Source organism: Apis florea, unplaced genomic scaffold (genome assembly GCF_048593485.1).
Source record: "Apis florea isolate Af1SG1 unplaced genomic scaffold, ASM4859348v1 contig_2495_pilon, whole genome shotgun sequence".
NCBI classification, from domain to species: Eukaryota; Metazoa; Arthropoda; class Insecta; order Hymenoptera; family Apidae; genus Apis; species Apis florea.
In genome coordinates this window covers 3,492,501-3,512,488 of record NW_028256595.1, presented here as the reverse complement: position 1 = coordinate 3,512,488, position 19,988 = coordinate 3,492,501, and the positions used below count along the sequence as shown (strand labels likewise).

General features: G+C 25.6%; 5 protein-coding genes and 1 long non-coding RNA gene across 13 annotated transcripts; 2 read left to right on the top strand and 4 right to left on the bottom strand.

The window, feature by feature from the left end:
• The first annotated feature begins 1,920 nt into the window (after nucleotides 1-1,920).
• LOC147657855 (uncharacterized) lies at nucleotides 1,921-3,310 on the top strand. Its single transcript, XR_015291672.1, has 2 exons — nucleotides 1,921-2,031; nucleotides 2,959-3,310. It is a non-coding gene; the product is annotated as an uncharacterized LOC147657855 (long non-coding RNA).
• A 273-nt stretch (nucleotides 3,311-3,583) lies between these two features.
• LOC100863149 (mitochondrial fission process protein 1) lies at nucleotides 3,584-5,668 on the bottom strand. Of its 2 annotated transcripts, XM_086906479.1 has the most exons (4): nucleotides 5,535-5,668; nucleotides 4,488-4,588; nucleotides 4,222-4,349; nucleotides 3,584-4,130 (listed from the first exon to the last, which is right to left on the bottom strand). In XM_086906479.1, the coding sequence occupies exons 2-4, from the start codon at nucleotides 4,540-4,542 to the stop codon at nucleotides 3,846-3,848; spliced, it is 468 nt and encodes a 155-aa protein (XP_086762605.1). In that variant the 5' UTR covers nucleotides 4,543-4,588; nucleotides 5,535-5,668; the 3' UTR covers nucleotides 3,584-3,845. The 2 variants fall into 2 exon arrangements, with proteins under 2 accessions (XP_086762605.1, XP_003696813.1); XM_003696765.4 differs by lacking the exon at nucleotides 5,535-5,668 and having other exon boundaries at nucleotides 4,488-5,259.
• Nucleotides 5,287-6,858, top strand: PIG-L (phosphatidylinositol glycan anchor biosynthesis class L). The gene is made up of 5 exons (XM_003696763.4): nucleotides 5,287-5,734; nucleotides 5,794-5,875; nucleotides 5,992-6,188; nucleotides 6,256-6,386; nucleotides 6,503-6,858. The coding sequence occupies exons 1-5, from the start codon at nucleotides 5,422-5,424 to the stop codon at nucleotides 6,641-6,643; spliced, it is 864 nt and encodes a 287-aa protein (XP_003696811.1). The 5' UTR covers nucleotides 5,287-5,421; the 3' UTR covers nucleotides 6,644-6,858.
• On the bottom strand, nucleotides 6,783-10,027 carry M6 (neuronal membrane glycoprotein M6). Of its 2 annotated transcripts, none has more exons than XM_003696762.4 (5): nucleotides 9,233-9,490; nucleotides 8,962-9,098; nucleotides 8,699-8,881; nucleotides 8,470-8,620; nucleotides 6,783-8,351 (listed from the first exon to the last, which is right to left on the bottom strand). In XM_003696762.4, the coding sequence occupies exons 1-5, from the start codon at nucleotides 9,354-9,356 to the stop codon at nucleotides 8,038-8,040; spliced, it is 909 nt and encodes a 302-aa protein (XP_003696810.1). In that variant the 5' UTR covers nucleotides 9,357-9,490; the 3' UTR covers nucleotides 6,783-8,037. The 2 variants fall into 2 exon arrangements, with proteins under 2 accessions (XP_003696810.1, XP_012346650.1); XM_012491196.3 differs by lacking the exon at nucleotides 9,233-9,490 and adding an exon at nucleotides 9,586-10,027 and having other exon boundaries at nucleotides 6,856-8,351.
• A 103-nt stretch (nucleotides 10,028-10,130) lies between these two features.
• SAK (polo like kinase SAK) lies at nucleotides 10,131-14,317 on the bottom strand. 3 transcript variants are annotated; one of them, XM_086906475.1, is made up of 12 exons: nucleotides 13,636-14,317; nucleotides 13,470-13,565; nucleotides 13,177-13,390; nucleotides 13,009-13,121; nucleotides 12,842-12,934; nucleotides 12,474-12,755; nucleotides 11,865-12,407; nucleotides 11,493-11,798; nucleotides 11,371-11,434; nucleotides 11,153-11,298; nucleotides 10,888-11,070; nucleotides 10,131-10,805 (listed from the first exon to the last, which is right to left on the bottom strand). In XM_086906475.1, exons 1-12 carry the CDS (start codon nucleotides 13,672-13,674, stop codon nucleotides 10,635-10,637), a joined length of 2,250 nt encoding a protein of 749 aa, XP_086762601.1. In that variant the 5' UTR covers nucleotides 13,675-14,317; the 3' UTR covers nucleotides 10,131-10,634. The 3 variants fall into 3 exon arrangements, with proteins under 3 accessions (XP_086762601.1, XP_003697059.3, XP_086762600.1); XM_003697011.4 differs by having other exon boundaries at nucleotides 11,153-11,434; XM_086906474.1 differs by having other exon boundaries at nucleotides 11,156-11,434.
• A 458-nt stretch (nucleotides 14,318-14,775) lies between these two features.
• On the bottom strand, nucleotides 14,776-18,677 carry Tdrd3 (Tudor domain containing 3). 4 transcript variants are annotated; one of them, XM_012491150.3, is made up of 11 exons: nucleotides 18,321-18,677; nucleotides 18,132-18,216; nucleotides 17,853-18,052; nucleotides 17,607-17,754; nucleotides 17,314-17,547; nucleotides 17,108-17,241; nucleotides 16,789-17,034; nucleotides 16,072-16,708; nucleotides 15,879-15,992; nucleotides 15,712-15,811; nucleotides 14,776-15,633 (listed from the first exon to the last, which is right to left on the bottom strand). In XM_012491150.3, the coding sequence occupies exons 1-11, from the start codon at nucleotides 18,359-18,361 to the stop codon at nucleotides 15,467-15,469; spliced, it is 2,106 nt and encodes a 701-aa protein (XP_012346604.1). In that variant the 5' UTR covers nucleotides 18,362-18,677; the 3' UTR covers nucleotides 14,776-15,466. The 4 variants fall into 4 exon arrangements, with proteins under 4 accessions (XP_012346604.1, XP_086762602.1, XP_012346605.1 ...); XM_086906476.1 differs by having other exon boundaries at nucleotides 16,072-16,720; nucleotides 18,321-18,666; XM_012491151.3 differs by having other exon boundaries at nucleotides 15,162-15,630.
• Between the last annotated feature and the right edge of the window lie 1,311 nt (nucleotides 18,678-19,988).

Here is a 19,988-nt window from a genome sequence, read left to right as displayed (position 1 = left end):
ATTCTATTTGCCTCCAGTTATCTCGGCAAATTCGCGTTACTCTCGTTCCTATGAACCACGTTTTAGTTATCACTGTTTGTTACGAACGATTTTTTCATGTAATCTTTTCGCAGTCAGTACGGTCTTTTCCTTCGATTTTCTCAATGTTTTTCTTGATCAGATTCTATGATAGAATCACTACTGGTCATTTGAATTCCTAATTTTCGATACCGTTTTATCACCGTTGTCTGTATCTCAGCTGATCAGCCGGTACCGCCGGCACATCGTAAAACTTCGTCGCGTTAAAGTCGTTTTCCTTTGGATCTACACACTCCGCGATGGATCATGGCGCCGATGAGACCGGTATCGCGATAGATCTTTCAGACGCGACGTGCGCGTCCGCGCGACGGACCACATTAAGAGATCTCTGCTTCTTTTACTTCTCCGCCAAAAAACCTCGTTACTATCTATTTTTCGCCGTACCAACAACTTTAATATACCCAAATTTCTATAAACAAATTATAGGAAATCCGCACTCTTTTTCTTTCTTTTCTTTTTTTTTTTTTTATTTATCTTTCACGAATCGAAGTAAATTGCAACGGAAAAATATAACTTGAAATGATGGAGCGATTCAAGGAGAACGCGAACGAATAGAAGAAATAAAACCGGTTAAAAACGGTGTGCTTTACCGAACAACACGAAACATGAAACACAACGATCCCGAGCACGCTCGCCTCGAGTTCGCCAGCCAACTGGCTGCACCTGTGACAACCGCGAGGGCCCCCCTCTACTTCGACCAGACGTCGCGCGCCTCGCTAGAACGGGCTACGCCCATTGGACACGACCACGGCGCGGGACCTTCCGTGCTCCGTTTCGATTGGCTGGCTAGGCCCCGCTCGGGCGTAGCCAACCCCGTGCGCCGGCAGACATGGCCGTGGAATGGCTGCGGATCTCTAGCGGCGGACGGGACGCTTCTGTCGTTGCTACTGCTTCTGCTGCTTCTGCCGCCGTGTTGTTGCTCGAAATAGCCTGCCGCCTGATTCTCCTCGTCTCTGACGCGCTATCGATCCCCCTTCGGTGTATACCGAAGAGAAGAGTGCCTCGCGAAATGCCACAGGTTTCAGAGAATCTTTACCACTCGCGCCCGCGAAATATTCCTCTTTTCTCCCCTCCGTCCTTCGCTTCTCACTTCTCTACCTTCTCCTTTTCCCTTTTATTTCCTTCTCTTGCTTCTTCCCATTTACTTGATCTCAGGCCATGGCATCTTTCTTCCTTCTTTTTTATTTGCCGCTTTCCTTTCCGCGAACGTACGTCAATCTTCTTTCTCGCTTCCTCCGTTATTCGCGCCGATAGTATACATATCTACCTGTGTACATGTATTTATGCGCCCTCTGTCCGATTCACGAGACATAACCTTATCGCGAGGCTCGTTTTCTGACGGAGGCGTGTACCGAGGCAACGCATTGCTTTCTATCGATTAAGGACCTCTTTTCGCTATTGTTCGATGTTTGGTTTTAAGAATCGATATCAATACATTTTATATATATATATATTTTTATATATATATCATGAAATATCCTCAATGTTGTTCTCGAGAGAAACATTAGGCGATTAATATTTTTTTAATACGATCAATTCTGATCTGATCGGGATTCGCGCGTGACTTTCATATTGTTTGACGAGTATTATTTGTTCATTACACAAAGAACGATTCAAAGGAATTATACATATATTTTACGGTGAATTTTTTTTTAAATATGCACAATAACAATAATAATTATACTTTTGTGTTAATTATTTTAAAAATTCCATTGAATTTTAACATACGAAAATGTCAAAAAAAAAAAAAAAAAAGAAACAATATAACGGTTACCCGCGTACCACCATAATTAGCCGTAAACAAGTGGCTTCTATAAATTACATTGGACTGGTTAAGCTTATTACAAGGGTCGACCATAGACTACTGAAAAGCTGCCAGGATTATTATAGAGTTTCGTGAAAAATCAACCGTTCTCTGAATATGACAATTCATTCATACAATATGGTATTTGAGTAAGTAGATATTTCATTGACCATTGTATTTTATTCTCTTTCTGTAAATAAACATTCTTTTAAAAATTTCCTATAAAATCAAAATTCCCTTTTCTTATTCTTGCATTCTTATTTATCGAACGATTAAAAGTTAAAAAAATAAATACAAAGAAACGATTGATAAAATATGAAGTAAGAAAAGTAGTTTGAATCTGTTATATAAAATTATTCTCACTTGACAACTTTATCAATTTCAATACATGAAACTGTTAATGATGAGTACAACGATATTCGCGATAAAATGTTATTAGTTTTTCAAATTTTATTGTTATACACAATTATTAACTGTCGATTGTATATTATCATTGATATCAAAATGCTTCCGTTTCGATAATATTCTATATTATTATATTATAAATCTTACGAGACAGATACATGAAATTTCACAATCCCGAAAAGCGTTGTACTTTTTTGCATGTTTTATTTTCAGTTCGATTGCGAATAAGATGATAAGTCATATTGCATTAATGTAATCTGCAGTAAGTATATGAGGAATAATTAACAAAAAATTAATGTCCCTTCTCAAATTAAATTCTACTTAACCTCTAAATATTTCGATTGTAATATAATAATATAAAATTAAATGTCATTCAAATTTAAGATAATAATTAAAAGATAATAATTTTATTTTAATTTTTATATGTGATTTAGATAGATATATGATTAGTTGAAAAAAAAACTAAAAAAATAAATGTCATAATCAAAAAAGAATTCATTTTAGCTTTATATATATATATATATAAATATGCTATTCATACTTAAAATCATAGTTTGAACAAAATATCTACAAAATCACGATAATAGTTCTGCGAGCAAAGAAATACGATCAGTTTTTCTTCTTAGTTGACATGGTGATTGTACTTATGACGAAAAAAATATATGTCACAGGTATGACAGGCTATTCGTTCCTACGCAATGTCGAGCTATTGTTCTGTGGTTGGCTCGTCTGACCCGACAAGACGATAAATGGGAAAATGAACATGGCTATGAATTACGATCTTCCATGTAATTATTATTGATTTTCTAACGAGTCATTTCGGTTTATTTAGCTCTTATGATTAATTGAAGGAATCAACATTTTATATAAAAAATTACCAAATACTTACATTATAGATATTTTAAAAACTTTCAATGTTAATTCGTTTTCGTTCTTTTCAATTATTTTTTTTAATATATATTAAATTATGATTTATTCTTTATTATATATGACAATAATTTGATATAATTTGAAAATAAACAATATAATGTTTGTGTTATTTATTTAATTCAAAGTCTTAAAGAACGTCTGACTATATACCTGACAATTCTACTTCGCGCATTCTAATTTTGAACTACAATACCGACATCAGGATTTATATAAATATGTATGGGAATAAATTATTAAAAATTTTGTTGTGCGAATATAATATTGAAAAAAATTTACATATTTACATTTATTTTTTCTTTTATTGTGAATATTATCTTTAATCAGCCTAATATATATAAAGGATGAAATTATAAAACAAAATAAAAATATTAATAACACATTTTATTTTATTTTTTTTTTTTATAGCTATGTTTTTAATTTAAAATATATGTTTCAAAGCATTTTCTATATATATGTATCAAAATAAAAATATTCAACTTGTACAATAGTATAATAAAATAGATATAATTGTATTATAATTTTTATACATATATAAGCGCAACATTTTTTATTTCATTTGAAAATTGAATCAATTCTCAGAGATATTTGATCTAATTATACTAATTATGATATAATTTTTGATTGGTAGTCATTTTGGATAATAACGTATCCATTTTCTGTATGTAATATTCATTATTTCTTCTACTAAGTTATCTATAGGATGTATTATAACAGGTATAGTTGCTAAACCAATTAAAGTTGGAATCCACCTACTTTTTAAATATGTATTATTGTTTTTCTTTTGTATAAATTGTACAGCGGCACAAACTCTGTTTATTGTGTAACCAGGAATAATTACAGATGCCAATGACTGCCATAACAAAGTATCTGTCATAGAAAGTAAAACATTCTTTGATTTTGTAGTAACAGTGTTCTGAAATATAAAATGATTTATATAGTAATATTTTTATTAATTATATATTCAATATATATAAATATTTTCTTTCTCTCTACATTCAACTTACTGAATAAGTGTTAAAGCCACTATTAATTGTATCTGCAAGTACATATCCACTGGCTATAGTATAACTAAACCATACTATTGAATGTGGAATTATAGGTCTAAAAGCTTCTCCAATTTCATTTGCATATCCTAAAAAAAATAATTAATAATTAATAATATATAATATACAAAATATTACATTTTTTTTTAAATAATCTATTATTCAATTTATTTAAGAGAAACAAAAATTATTTACGAATAATAAAATAGATAACTTGGTTTGTTTACCTAAATATCTAATAGGAGTATCACGATATATATTTATTTCTTTTATTTCATTCATGATATAAATTTTATTTATAAACTTTCATAGACTTATTAAAGATAACCTACATCAATTATTTATATCATGTTATTTAATAATACACGATGATATAGAATTGATTCATATAAAAAAAAAACAAAAATTTTGTAACTTAATGCTCTGATAAATTAAAATAAATTAAAATAAATAATAATTATAGCGCAATAATTTAACAATAAAAGAGAGAAAAGATTCAAAGAATTTATGATCAAAATTTTGAACATAGGGAATTTTATTTTTTGGCAATTCTGTTAAAATATCTGCAATTAACTTATGGTATTTAAAATAAAATGAAAAGATAAACTTTCATAAATCAATCATATATATTTTTTTATTCATTTATAATAAAAAAACAAATTTATAAATAATAAAAAGATTGTTTAAAAATTTATTTTAAAAAAAGAACTTTTTTAAACATTATATGAATCTTTATAAAACGTAATCAATTATGTCCTTATTGTTAAATAAAATTTAAATTTTATGAAAGAAAATGATAAGTATTGCATTAAATAATAAAAATTATACAAAAATGAATTAAAATTGAAGCATATTTATTATGCGATTAAAAAAAAAATTCAAACGTTTGATATGAGGAATATCAAAAATTACATACAGGAAAGAAAGAATTTTGAAAAATTAAAGATTTTAATAGTAAAATAAATAACGAGCATTATAATAGTGTATTTATAAAAAAGCATGGCGTCCAATCCTATTATTTCGTTTGTGTGTAACATAACCTATCAAAGTCCTTTAAATAAAAAAAATGTTATCTCAAATTTTAATGGAATAGCGTGTTCTTTCAAAAATATGACAGGACCATAATATTTGTAAGTGGAAATATTTTGTACATCATTCAAAATGATAGATTTCAATTTAATTAGGGAATATTTAAGTATGCAAGTTAATGAAATAATTTGTTGGTGGTGGTTTTACATCAATGAAATTTCATGGCAGTTATTAATAGCTATTACCGCATATCTTTGCGTTTGTATTTTTCTCTATTCAATTCTGAAGAAAGTTAGCCACACAGCGTGGCAGCTTCCAGGTCCACCTGCCAGAATATTGTTAGTCACAGCACATCCTGATGATGAAGTCATGTTTTTTGGTCCATTGGTATACTGGGTTACAAAATCCAAGGCTAGTGAAATTTATCTCCTCTGTCTTAGTAATGGTATGTTTATTGATTTCTTATAAAAATATTTCAAGAATTAGAATACATGTTGTTTTAAGGTGGTGATAAGAGAAGAAAAGAAGAATTATGGGAATGTACAAAAATATTAGGAATTCCAGAAGATAATGTAACTATAATAATGTAAGAAATTACTTAATTTATTTAATGTACGAAATAATTTATTATTAATTATTTGAATGTACAGTTAAATATTATGCTTTTAATCTTCTATCTTAGTTCAATAAATACATGTGTAGGAGTACAGAGTTACCTGATGATCAAAATGTACAATGGCCAACAGAGATAGTGGCAGAATTTATTTTACAACATGTAGAAAGTTATAAAATCAATGCAGTTGTAACATTTGATAAGCATGGCATAAGCAAACATAAAAATCATATTTCTTTATACTTTGCCATAGCTGCATTATGCATAGAAAAAAAAGTACCATATTGTAAGTGTTATTGTTTATTGAAGTATTTAATATTAATAAAGTTTTAAATAATTTAAATTTGTTTCAGATTGTAAACTATATGTTTTAGAATCTGTAAATATATTTAGAAAATATGTGCAACTTTTAGATTTACCAATTAGCTTATTAACTGCTTCATATTGGTATTTAATAACATATAATCAAAAAAAAATTATAAAAGTAAGTATACAATAAATATAAGTTTTAATATAATTAATTAAAATAATTAATTATGTGTTAATAAAAATATATTTATTCTGTTCATAGTTGTTAACATAATTTAATTATTTTTACAGAAAGGTATGATTGCACACAAGTCTCAATATGTTTGGTTTCGAAAGTTATACATGATATTTTCGCGATATACATTCATCAATACCTTTCAAGAAATGAGTGCTCTTGATTTGGAATTAGATCTCCAATTTGATGATGAATAATATAATTAATATATATTACTGTATAATATTGTAATTAATTGTACATACTAAAAAATAATATTTGTCTTAATCTGTAATAAAACGATTACAGCATTCTCAAAATAACTTTTAAACTATTTTTAAAAATTAAATATATATGTTGTATTAGAAAATGTTTTTTATTTAATTTTAAATGTATATAAATAATTAGAAATAAAAATGTATCTGAAAAGTTATAATACATTCATTTTTTATTATATGTAATTCGTGCATCAACTTTTATAATAGTATTATTTTAATTTGTTTAAAATAAAATGTATTTTTTAATTCGATATGTACTTTTTATATATAATTTGATTTGTTTTTAATTTATTGCACACTCAACAGAACTTTGAACTATTTTCGAACAATTTGAGCAAATACGAAATTATTGTAAATTAAATTTATTTTGAGAATATTCATTTAAAGTTTGTCTCTTGGCAAATATAGGTAACAATTTTTTTATTGTTTAAGTCATATTAAATTTGGCACATTTAAAATTTATGCATAAAGTATAATTTGAACTATTTTTCTATTGTCTTTTTAACATTTTACAATAAATTTGATTTTTTTCAGATTATATAGAAAAAATAGATTTCTGATATAAGATAATTATTTATGCTGAAAGAAATCATAATTATTTATTACAAATTTAATCAGAAATAAGAACAAAAATAATAATTCTTAATCTTTTTCTTTCAGCATAATTAGAATTTTTTAGTAGTAATATATAATATTAATAATTTCCTTATCTTATTCTAAAGAGGTACAAAAAAACTGAATATTTTACTTAAAAATATGAGAATAATATTAAACAAAATACAATAATTTGTGTCTTAATAAACAGTCTTATGAATATTAAAAAAATTTGTAATATAAAGTAATATATTACTGCAAACAGAAATTTGTTAATATGAATCAAGTATACAATATATATTTTTATATAGCAAATAGTTTATAAAGTATATTCTTTGTGCGTTTATATTTTGCACATTTATAATACTATACAGTTTTGTTTGAAATATAATAAAATATATTTAATTAACAAATATGTATGAGGAATGAAATGTTATATGTTATATATTAATGTATAGAAATTCAACAAATAATCAAAAGAACGTTACAAAAGATGAAATATTTTGTTTTAGTCATTTAATAAATTCATGACTTTAAGAAAAATAAATGCTTTTAAGACAATGGACGGCATAAAGTGTTCCCGCAAGATCTTCGATCAGTAAACTGCTATCACATTAATCAATTAGTAGAATACTGAGTATAGGTACGTAGAGAAGAATAACATTAAATAGTTATCAATTTTTATAGATATTTTCAATGTTTTATAAAGGATTCATCGCGAAGATCTCGCGGGCCGTATCCTAGAATCTATCCTTAGCACGATGCGAACTCAAAGTTCCCATACCAGGTTGAGGAGAGTCTGGATCTCCTGGGTCTTGTAGATACTGAAGTTCTTGCAATTCTTGAAACTTTTCATGATCCCTAATGTGTGCATAATTAGCAGATAAACACATCAAATAATGTATGAGACTTAATACAACCAACATAGCAGCTATTGTTGCCAAAATAAACATAACCACTGCTTTTTCAACAAAATCTTTACAAAATAATTTCACTTCTTGTGGTCCACATATTTTCATATCCTCTATTCTTGTATTATTTGGGAATATAAAACCTATAAAAAAAATTTAAGTATAATTATATGAAATATAATTTTTTTAAAGTTTCTGATTAATTAAAAAATATCTAAAAAATTAATCATACAAATCAAATTTAAATAAACAATAACTTACTAAATTGGGTAAAATCAATACATTGATCAAGAGATTGGACACGAGGATTGCTGCACAAACCCCAGAATATAGTAAAAATCCAAGCAATTATAACCAAGAATGCAAATATTAGAAGCCAACCTAGTTGTAATATATAAGTAATTGTCATGAACTAAAAAATATAAAACATATCATTCTTGTATATTATATTCTTCATATTATGATATAACTAATAACAGAAATTACATACAACAGCACAAGAAATACGTCCACCAACTCTAGACCTCCAGGCTCTATATACTTTATGTCTTGTAGCTCCAGTTGCAAGACAACCAACGCATAATATCATAAAGCCTAAAGCTGCCATACTAGCACCAATTGTTGCAAAAATCAATTGAACAGCTTCTAACCATCCAAGTCGTAAATGAAATACCTTGTAATATATAATTATTAATAACTATATTAAGAAAATAATTGACATATCGTAAAAAAAAAATTATATTGATGATTTACCTGATCCATCATTAAAGAACCCAATGTGACACCTCTATACATTGTGCCACAAAATATACCTACTCCTAAACAACACATTATTGTTGCAATAAGAGTTGCATATGGCACTCTAGCCATACAATCGTTACATATACTTCCTACAAATAGTAAAAAAAATTTATTAATGATTTAATATATGTAAATAAATACTCTAATATTAATTTATAATGTAGAGAATTACCGATTGTTTTAATCTTTATTGTTATATATAAATTTATATTAAAAAACTTACTACATGATCGATCATCAAAATAAAGCCCATGAAGACTTTTTTCGGAAAATCTATCAATACTAATATTACTTTCAAATCGTCTACGTAATGGTAATATATCACCTATGTCTTGCTGATTTCTCATGTTTAATTATGAATTTAATATTCAACATTCATTTTAAGTCTGCCGTAAAACTATGATTGAAACGATGAATGAATAATCTTATATATGATAGATAAGATTACGATGCGTATCTTATGTGATTGTTGGTGTATTGAATCATTACTAAGAAAAATTACTATTCGAAAAAGAAGTCTACTTTTTCATTTTATAACATATGTGATAAAAATATTTTCCAAATTTTTTTGCTTACCCATTTTTTTAGTTTTAATGTTGTTCAAGGTTAGGTTTGTTTTAATAGATACCGTCTCTTGTTGATTTTGAAACTACAAGTCTAGAATTCTCTCAATTAATGTCGTAATTGAATGTCATTCTATTGTATTAGTGAATAACATCCCACATACTTCTCATAATTACACATCCGCACATTATACCACTGGTTCATAAAGACTATGATATTAACAGACTGGTATTAAATCGTTCATTAAAATTAATCAAAATATCTTTTGTTTTATGTATTTAAATAATTTAAGTTTAAGAATGAGTCAATATACTTTAAAATATTTCATACAACAATCATTAATTTTTATATTAGATATTTTTTTTCTCAGAACATCGCTTGTTTTATAGTAATTCTTTAAAAGAAACTAATATGGCGACAAAAGGTAAAAGCGAATGGAATCTTTGTTTTCTTTAAAGATTTATAGGATATATAATAAATTATAACACAGTATTTTTTTTTAATTAAAAAAATTTTATGCTGAATAAAAAATGCTATAATAAATTAAATAACTAGCATTACTATGTTAAATAGTTTTATTTTAAATTTGATGGAAAATCACATTTGAATTTAAATTTCATACACGCACGCGCGCGCGCACACATATAGTATAAAGATATTAAATTGTTTATATTATAGAATTTTATAAATTAAAATTAAAATATAAAAATGTAAAAAAAAAAAAAAATAAAATATATCTATTTTATTATATTCAAAAAATCCTTTATATAATTCATAATTAAAAAATATGTAGTAGATAGTTGTATAAAAATTATTTTACTATTATTATAATTATACTATTTTAAGTGGTCCAAAAAATATTTCAATTCATTTCCTTCAAAACTAATGTAGATATCAATTTAGTTTTCATATATATTTAAAAAAAATAATAAAATAAAGAAAAAAAATTAAAATTGGTATTTGCATCGATTTTAAAGAAAACTGTTTGGAATACATTTGAACCATCTTATATATTTTATACAAAATATTTTATGTCTAAATATATAGTTAAAAAATTAAAACTACCGGATATTCTTATGTTTCGGTTGAACAAGATATTCAATAACTGTTGGCAGATGACGTAATTTTTCTTTAATGATATGTGGTACTTCCACATTTTGCTGATAATGGAGATTATATCTTCTAGCAGTACCATTACTACTTTCATAAATTATATCACCACCATTGCTAACCTAAGAATAATAATTTTTATTAAGTCATATTCTTAATAATATTTTAATTTTTAATAACGTAATATAAAACATTCTTATTTACAATTAAAGAAGAACCATCTTTGTAATTAATATGGATATCTCCAGAAGATAATTGTGTTGCAGTACATATATCCGGAATGGCTATTTTACAAATACTATTATTGCTAGTATTTCGTACAGAATTCATTTTTCGTGACCGTGATGCTACTGTTGAAATAACGGAACTAGCGTCAAAGGATGGCATCTGAAATATTAATAATTTGAAAAATATCAATATACATATAACACATATTATATGAAAATTGTATATTAATTTAATTATTTACTACGGGTGTATTATTTGTTGCATGCGAAATATTTTCTTTCCCTTGTAAACAAGGAGAATCACTTAAGGCCGAACTAGGCCTGCGTCCAATAATGATAGGAAAACACGAATGATCTGTAGCTGCTTCCAAAGATGTAAAAGTAGATTCTATCAACAAACAACGTTTATAACATTCTGAATAATGTTCATAATAATCGTCTAAATACGGTGGAAATTCACCCTCGATATAAATCGGACCATCACTTCTTTCTGTTATTTTTACAATACCATCAATACGTTCAACCTGTAATAATACAAATTTTAATTTCTTTAATGTTTATAATTCATTTTATTTATTATACCTTCACTCCATTATAAAAGTGAACTTCACAATTTGGATGTGGTCCATTTTCCATAAATAAACATTTTGATCGTTGAGTATATAGTGTTATTTTTGGAGTTTTTGCTCTTACAAGTTTTATAAAACGAGAAGCGTATATGTATTTTTTATGATGACGGGAAGGTAAATTTTCATATGAATAAATACTGTCTGCTCCACGAGCTGGTAATGGGAGTGGTTGATTACCAACATCTGTTGAAGATATTGGTTTATAGAGAATAACTCTTAAACCATCACTAGATATTCGACATACTTCACTTATTTTTTCCTAAAAAAAAGACGATTAAATATAAAAAATAATTAAAATTTAAAATTAAAATTTTTTTATACATACTATGCCATTTCTACGTTTGATGAATTCAATGCAAACTTCTCCATTATCTAAAATAGTAAGAATTGTATATTTCGTCTTATGTCTAGTAGGTTGTAATCTTTCTGTAGACAAAGGTGAAATTTGTAATTTTCCTCCATTTTCGGTACTTTCAAAACAATTTTCAGTCTTTTCTTTTTTTCTATACTTATCATTTTTATGTTTATCAATCTCCTGATTTGTATCATAATTGCTATATTGTTCATATTGAGAAAAGATTTTGCTTTGTGGCGGTAATGGTATTCCGGCTAATACGGAATTTTGTTTAACGCGATAATCGATACTATTTGTTTTATGTGAATACATTCTTATAATAGGTTCAGATAAAGGTTCGCTTTTTGTGCTCATCATAGGTCCAAAACCATTAGACATAAGACCATTAGGTATCGTTGATGTTCTTTCTTCCGATCTAGAACGTATTCTTGGTCTCTCATATGAAGATAATGTTCTTCCAACTCCTGAATCAACAGTACCATCTCCTAGCAATCCTTTATTCATATTCTTTTCCTATAGATATATATATTTACAATAAACAAATAAATAGCTTTTTTAATCATTTTAATTATTACTTACACTGTGTAATTTATTTTTTTTTAAATTAGCTATAAATGGGTGTTTCGAAATATCACGTAAACGAATTCTATCTTTTGGATTTTTTTTTAAAAGTTTATCTATTAGATCTTTAGCATTATCTGATAAGTGAGCTGGCATAACATAATCAGCCATAACTACACGTGTTAAAGTACTTTTAACAGCATCTGTATCAAAAGGAGGTTTGCCAACTAATAGAGTATATAGCATGCATCCTAAACTCCATACATCTGCTTCCAAACCATGAGATGATCTTGTTGCTATCTATAATGACATAAAAAATAAATTCAATAAAATAATATAAATATATTTTTCTAAATGTTTATATATTTTCAAATCATTTAACAAACCTCAGGTGATATATAATTAGGAGTACCACACATAGTTAAATGTTTTTCATCAGGCCTTGTTAATTGAGTAGCTAATCCAAAATCTGCTATTTTCTATCAATAAAAAAATTACTTTTAATATATTTAATTCAATTATAAAATTAAGAATTTCTTACAATTTTACTTACTACTTGCATATCTCTGGTTAAAAGCAAATTAGATAGAGACATATCTCTATGAAGTATGCGATGTGAATGTAAATATAATAATCCTTGCACTACTTGTCTAATTATATGACCAGCTAAAAATAAAAAGTATTGAATAATAATAAAAACAAAAAATTTATTTGTTAATACCTTGTTCTTCAGGCAATGCACGAGATCCTTGTAGCTTAAGAAAACGTTGAAGTTCTCCATTGTGACATAATTCTAATACCAAATAAACATAGTTAGCATCTTCAAAAAAAGTATACAATTCAAGTACAGCTGGATTTTTCAATTTTGAATGAATTGCTACTTCTTGATGTACTCTATCCACCATCCCAGCAGCTTGCATTAATTTTTTGTCGATCTAAAATTATTTATAATCATTTATAGAATAAATATACATTCATATATGTACATTTAACCTAAAAAGTCATCTAAATTACCATTTTTATTGCAACTTCTATACCATTGCGAAGACATTTTGCTCGATATACACTTGCAAAACCTCCTTTTCCAAGTAAGTTTAATACTTCGTAATCCTAAAATTAAAAATTATTAATTAAATGTTATATAACAAGTTATTTCGGATGACAAATTTGAAAAGCTAACCTCTATCTGTTCACCGAAACCTCCCGATAGATGTGGCATTACCAGTGTCCGAGTGATAAAACCGTATAGATGTCTTAATCACCACGGTTAGTAAATTGCACTTTTTTAATACATTTAATCTTTTTGACATTAAATATATTTACAAAATTTGTAAATAGAAATGACATGGCGTGTTTGCCACATATAAATTTATTATATTTTTTCAGATTCAATAGATGGCGTCTTAAAAACGTATCTCAATTGTCAATTTGAAATGTTTCCAAGATGATCAATTTTATTTGTAACGACATATGTAAGACTACTATTAGAATAGATAAAAGATTTGGTGATATTTTTTGAATTATTAGCGATATCATAATATGTATAGAAAAATATAATAAACATTTTTTTTATTAAAAAGAGCATAAATTTTTTGGATCAAAAATCATAAATATTTAAATTTCTTACATTATAACATTTATTTTAACTATTATCCTTTATTCGATCTTTACTATTTTTATCTAATTTAATTTTATATTCATATTTCAAATTTTGTTTAAATTTCACTACTCACTAAATAATACTTCATATCAAAACTCGCATATATATTTTGTAATAATATATTAGAAATACATTAAAACCGAGAATATGATATATATGTAAAATTTTTATATTAAAAATTAAGATAGTTTGAAAGAGAAATGATAAAAATTGATTATCCATTCATCTATTATCATCTATATGTTATTCATCTATTTTCTATTTTCTGTATTTCATCTATTATATGTTAAAAACAAAAAAAGCTAATATTAAACATTATTATTTTCAGAATGCCACAAATGAAATATATATAAAAATAGAAAATAATAGAAGAAAAATAACGATAAAAAAAATAAGAATAGACTACCAACACCATCTTCTGAATATCAAAATCATCTCAAAAGATAATTCAATTTTCAATTCTTACTCTATTTTATTTTATCTTTGAAGAAATATCTTAGACATTCAAGAGATAGTAATAATTAATTTTTATTTTATCTCTATTTTTCTTCAATTTTGCTCTCTTATGTTTATGTTTGTTTCATTTACAGTACTCTATAGATAATTCCATAATTCCATAATTTTACTCTATATCTATTCTTTTCAATAAATTCTCTTTGCTTTGTGATCATAAACCGAGAAAAATTAATTGAATATATTTTTTTTCTTTTAACATTTTCTTTTAAAATTACTTAAATATAAAAAAATATACATACATCATATTTATTCTATTCTATGCTAATTACGTATGCTTGTTATATAATTTAATTATAGATAAATAATAAGCACTCACATTTTTTTGTGAATTTAAACGTCTTTTCGTTTTTCACAACTGTAATTCATTCTAAATAACTGTAATTACAAATTAATTACAAATAATATACAGCACAATTTTTACATTATGCATTTAGATTGTATTAATATTTTAGCGAAATTGGACGAAATATTGAAATGCTGCACAATCTTTTGACATTAGAGCACATGATTATTCTCTACAATATAAATACTTTGATGTTTCTTATAATAAATATCTTACTTTTATATTTTTTATTATTAACTTCACTTTCACTGTATAAGGAAATAATTCATACTATAATTGTACATTTATTACATCTTTCATTTATGAATTATTTGTGGCACAAAATTCGTTTACATCACGTTTTAATTGATTGACCTATGATATAAATTACCATACATGAAAAGTATGGAGTATTTTTTTCTCATAAGGTCAGTCTTTAAAAACAACACAACTACAGTTATTAAGTTCAGCATCATTCAGTACTTTTACTAAAAAAAAATGACTGACAATACATTAAAGTATGGAATTATTTTGAGTATTCATAGGCATAGAATTCTGAGATCGTTGAGCCGGAGGTTGATAAATAGGTTGAGTGCTTCTTTGTTGATTACGTTTTTTATTATAAACAGCTTTATTTCCAGGAACAACACCACTTCCGCCTCTTCGAAATTCCATACCTACTATGGAAAGTATTATAAATAACTTGCATTTTTATATATTTTATATAAATAATCATTACAAAAAGATTATAAATTTACCACTTATATGATTTTGAGTTTGGTCATATCGCATTTGTCTATTATTGAATCGTTGATCTGTTTGTTTTTGATCCATAACATAATCTTGAACAACTTGATTCTACAATAAAATACAATTTTTAAATACCATTTTTAAAATACTAAGAGCATATATATATTTTACATACATCATCTGTTATAGGTAAGCAATCTACTTGAAGCACTTCTTCATAATTTTCAAATCCTTTAAATTGAACAACACATGTTCTGTCTGATACTCCAGTTACTTTCGCATTATAATACTATATTTTAGAAATATTAATCAAGATTAAATGTAAATATTATAGTACAAAGTTATTATAAACAATTATATTATCTTACTCTATTATCTTCCCAATATTTAGCCAAACATTTGTCACCTACGCGCCAAACCCAAGTGCCAGTAAGAGAAACATGTGTATTTTGATTACTATTATACTGACTCCTTTGACTGTTAGATCCTAAAGTTCCTTTGCTAGAATTCTCATTTGGTTGAAATCTGTTCAGTTGGTTTTTGTAATTTTTATCAGTTGTGTTTGCAGGATAAGTTTTATGTGTTCCATCTTCTTGTGCTCGATTATGCCTACCGTAAGAAGCATCATAAATTTGTCTATTCCTGACATCAGTCTCATAGTGATTATAATTCCTGCCACTGAAATGTTTTCCTTGTTGATCTTGTGGAGCTTTATAATAATTACTATTATTCATAATGTTCGCTCCTTCTGTACGTATTTGTACATTAGAATTTCGAGAATCATTTAATTGAGATTTTTGATAAGTTTTATGTAAAGAATCTTGTTGTGTGTAATTATGATTATCTTGATTTCTTTGAAATCTCGGTGGTCTATTTTGCTGAGAATGATTTCCTCCATTATATTGTGAATATTGAGTCGTAGGATTATTAAAATTTGACTTTTTACTATTCTTATTTTCTTCTAGTCTTGGAGGAATTTGATATCCACGATTTCCTTTTTGAGATCTACAAAAAAAACTTTTATTTCACTACATATTGTAATTATAATTATAATTGTAGAAAATTTTAATAAGAATAAAATTTACCTTCCACTTTTTCCACTTTGTGATTCGTTATTCTTAAGCTCAATTTTTTCATAATTATTTTCTGTATTTTGAGTATAATTATTTTGAGATAGATTGCTTGATTCCGTAGATTCAGATTGTAAAGGTAATTTATCTTCAAGAAAATCAAAAAGAGAAATTTTTCCGCTACTTGGTTTACCTTCTTCGGTTTTTTTATCGAATCGTTTATTTCGAGGTTCACGCGATTCTCGTGATTCTTTAAATGTACTGAAATAATATAAATAAAATCAATAATCAAAAAGTTATATTAATTTAATATATTGAAAAAAAATAGATATACTTATGCTTATTATCTGCTTTCTGTAAACTTTTTAAAGCTTTATCAACATTATTTCGATTAACTTTTAAGGCATATTCTGCTTGATCTATAGAAAAGCCTTGATCTACAATTTTTTGTACACTATGATCTAAGAGCTGTAAAATAATTATATTAAAATAAAATTCTTTTAAATTTAAATAATATAATAGATAATTAATAGAATATACTTGTTTATTTCCTCCTCCAAAAACTTTTTTACTGCCTTGTTTAGAAGCTTCTGCTATAGCATCTTTACGTTGAGCTTCAAATTCAGCATTTTCTTTACTAGATTTTTCTTTTTCTGCTAAAGCTTTAAAATTTTTGTCCTGTTCAGAGACTTTTATAATTTTTTTCCCAAATGGTATCCATGGTGGTGGACCACCTTCTTCTGCAGATCTCATTCTTATATGTAATGCTAATTTCTATTACAAAGAATAGGTTTCTTAGTTCTATATATACTAGAATGAAATAATATACATACTTTGTTCAATTCCCATTTTTCTACAAGATTTGTTACTTTTCCTCCAAGTATTTGTGTTATATTTGAAGGTTTTAATAAAATGATTCCATGAGAAATTGGTAGGTTTCCGCAACCAATTAATATTTTTGTACCAGGAGGTGTATTTAAACTATAAACATATAAATTCATAATATAAATTCCTTGTAAAAACTGAAATATGAAGATTAATTATTGTTTTAATGTAATTAATCAAATTTTGAGGTATACCTTAAAAATGAAATATGTTCAATTTCTATAGCTTGAAAATTATTTTTACCATCTGTTAAAAAGAATTTTAATAAACGTGGAGCTGCACGAGACTCTTCATTATTTTTAGGAGCAGCTACATTACGTATTTTTTGTATTTGTAATACAATATTACCCTGAATTATATCTCCTTGACCACTACCAATCTCTCTTAAATCAAGCTATATAAATAAAAAAAAAATTAAAATATATATAAGTATTTTTTTTTTTAAAGAAAAAATTATAAAATGCTAATCTTACATCCAATAATCGTTTAATAATTTTTTGTATATCAATAACACTTCCAGAATCACTTGCAGTATTGTAACCATGATCTGTAATATACCTAATTCAAACATTTATAAATGTTTATATGTTCAAGTTTAAAATAATATTTGTTTTTAAAAGACATTTATAAATGTGACGAAATATATTGGTTTGTATACGCACCACCCCTTATCTTTCAATTTTTCCATAATATGCAACGTCATTTCGTTCTCGAACGAGATTTTTCAGAATGACCGTTTTGATTTGGCAACGTTTTTAGGTAAAATTTTATACACGTTACATGCGTACATTCAAGTTGTACATAAACATGTGTCAGCTGACGTATAAACCAATAGAAAACAGATCATAAAAGTATCAACAATTTCAAAATCGAAATTAGCTGTTTTTATAGATATTTAAAATCGTTTATTATGCGCTACAATGTCACTTTGCTTGTCCAAATAACGAACAAAAGGAACCGCGCCTATTAAACCTTGAATTCTTTGCCACCATCTTGACGATTTGGTGCACTGTGATTTTAAGATCGATATATCGCTACTGTGTAGTAATAGCTAGCTATCGATATATCGTTCATTATTTGAATACAATAATATTACAACTATTATATTTTAAAAAAATAAATTATTTTGTAATATTTTATTTTATTAGATACAATATTTTATTAAATTCTTAAATTTTTTTAATATGTATTAAAAGATTGTGAATATTCGTTTATTTATATTTTATTTATAGATTGATAAATGAGAATAACACATTAATTTTATTTATTTATCTATAAAAAATATCAAATACTAAAGTAGTATATAAGTTTTAAATCGCAATGTAATAGCACATTATGGGATAAAATAATTAATTTTTATATCATAAAATAATTATATTTAAATAAAATAGAATGAAAATATAACTTAAAAGAAATTTATTAAAAGAAGTCAAATATTATAAATATTAAGATAAATATATTATATGGTTAATGTATCGTTATTTAAAAATTACATATGAACATTATAGTAGAATATAATATAAACATAAAAGAAAACAGATTCAGCGATATGAACTTTAAATAATCTAATAAATAATTTAACATATTAGATTGTGATTTGTTTGCTATTAATATATATTAAATAATAATTAATAGAAAAAATATAAATATTTATTCAAAATTTTATTTTATTTTATATGATTTTATAAAATATATTATATGATTTATTTGAAATTATGACTAGTGAATTTTATTACTTAAATTTATTATCACTTACAAACTTTATGGTAGCAAAAAATAAGAAATATCTCAACTGCTGATCAATTTGAGTTGATGATTATTACTCGGGTGGAGCCATCGTTTGAACAAACGATGAAATTAGATCAGGCAAGAACTAACTTTGGAAATGACAAAACGTTATAGATGAAGAATATGTCCCACCCATATTGCCAATGTACCAATAATTTTGCAAGAATAGAATCTATACAATATTATAATTGTCATAAATTATTCATTCAATTTTTTTATAAAAAATATCAACTAAAAATAAATTATTCTTTTTAAATTATTATAGATTTATTTAAAATTAAATCATTCTAAATCATTCCATTTTTTTAGATTTTTAAATCCATTAAAAATGTAACGATTATATATAAAAATGTTCTTTTAAAAATATTTTATATTTTAATTATATCGTACAAACATGAAAAATATTATTTTAATTATTTTAATATTTTATTATTAAATCATGTTTATCAAGTAAAAAATAATTAGAATATTGAAATGCATTAATTATATAAATATAATTTCCTACGAAACGAATTTACTATTAATAATCTTTATAATGTATC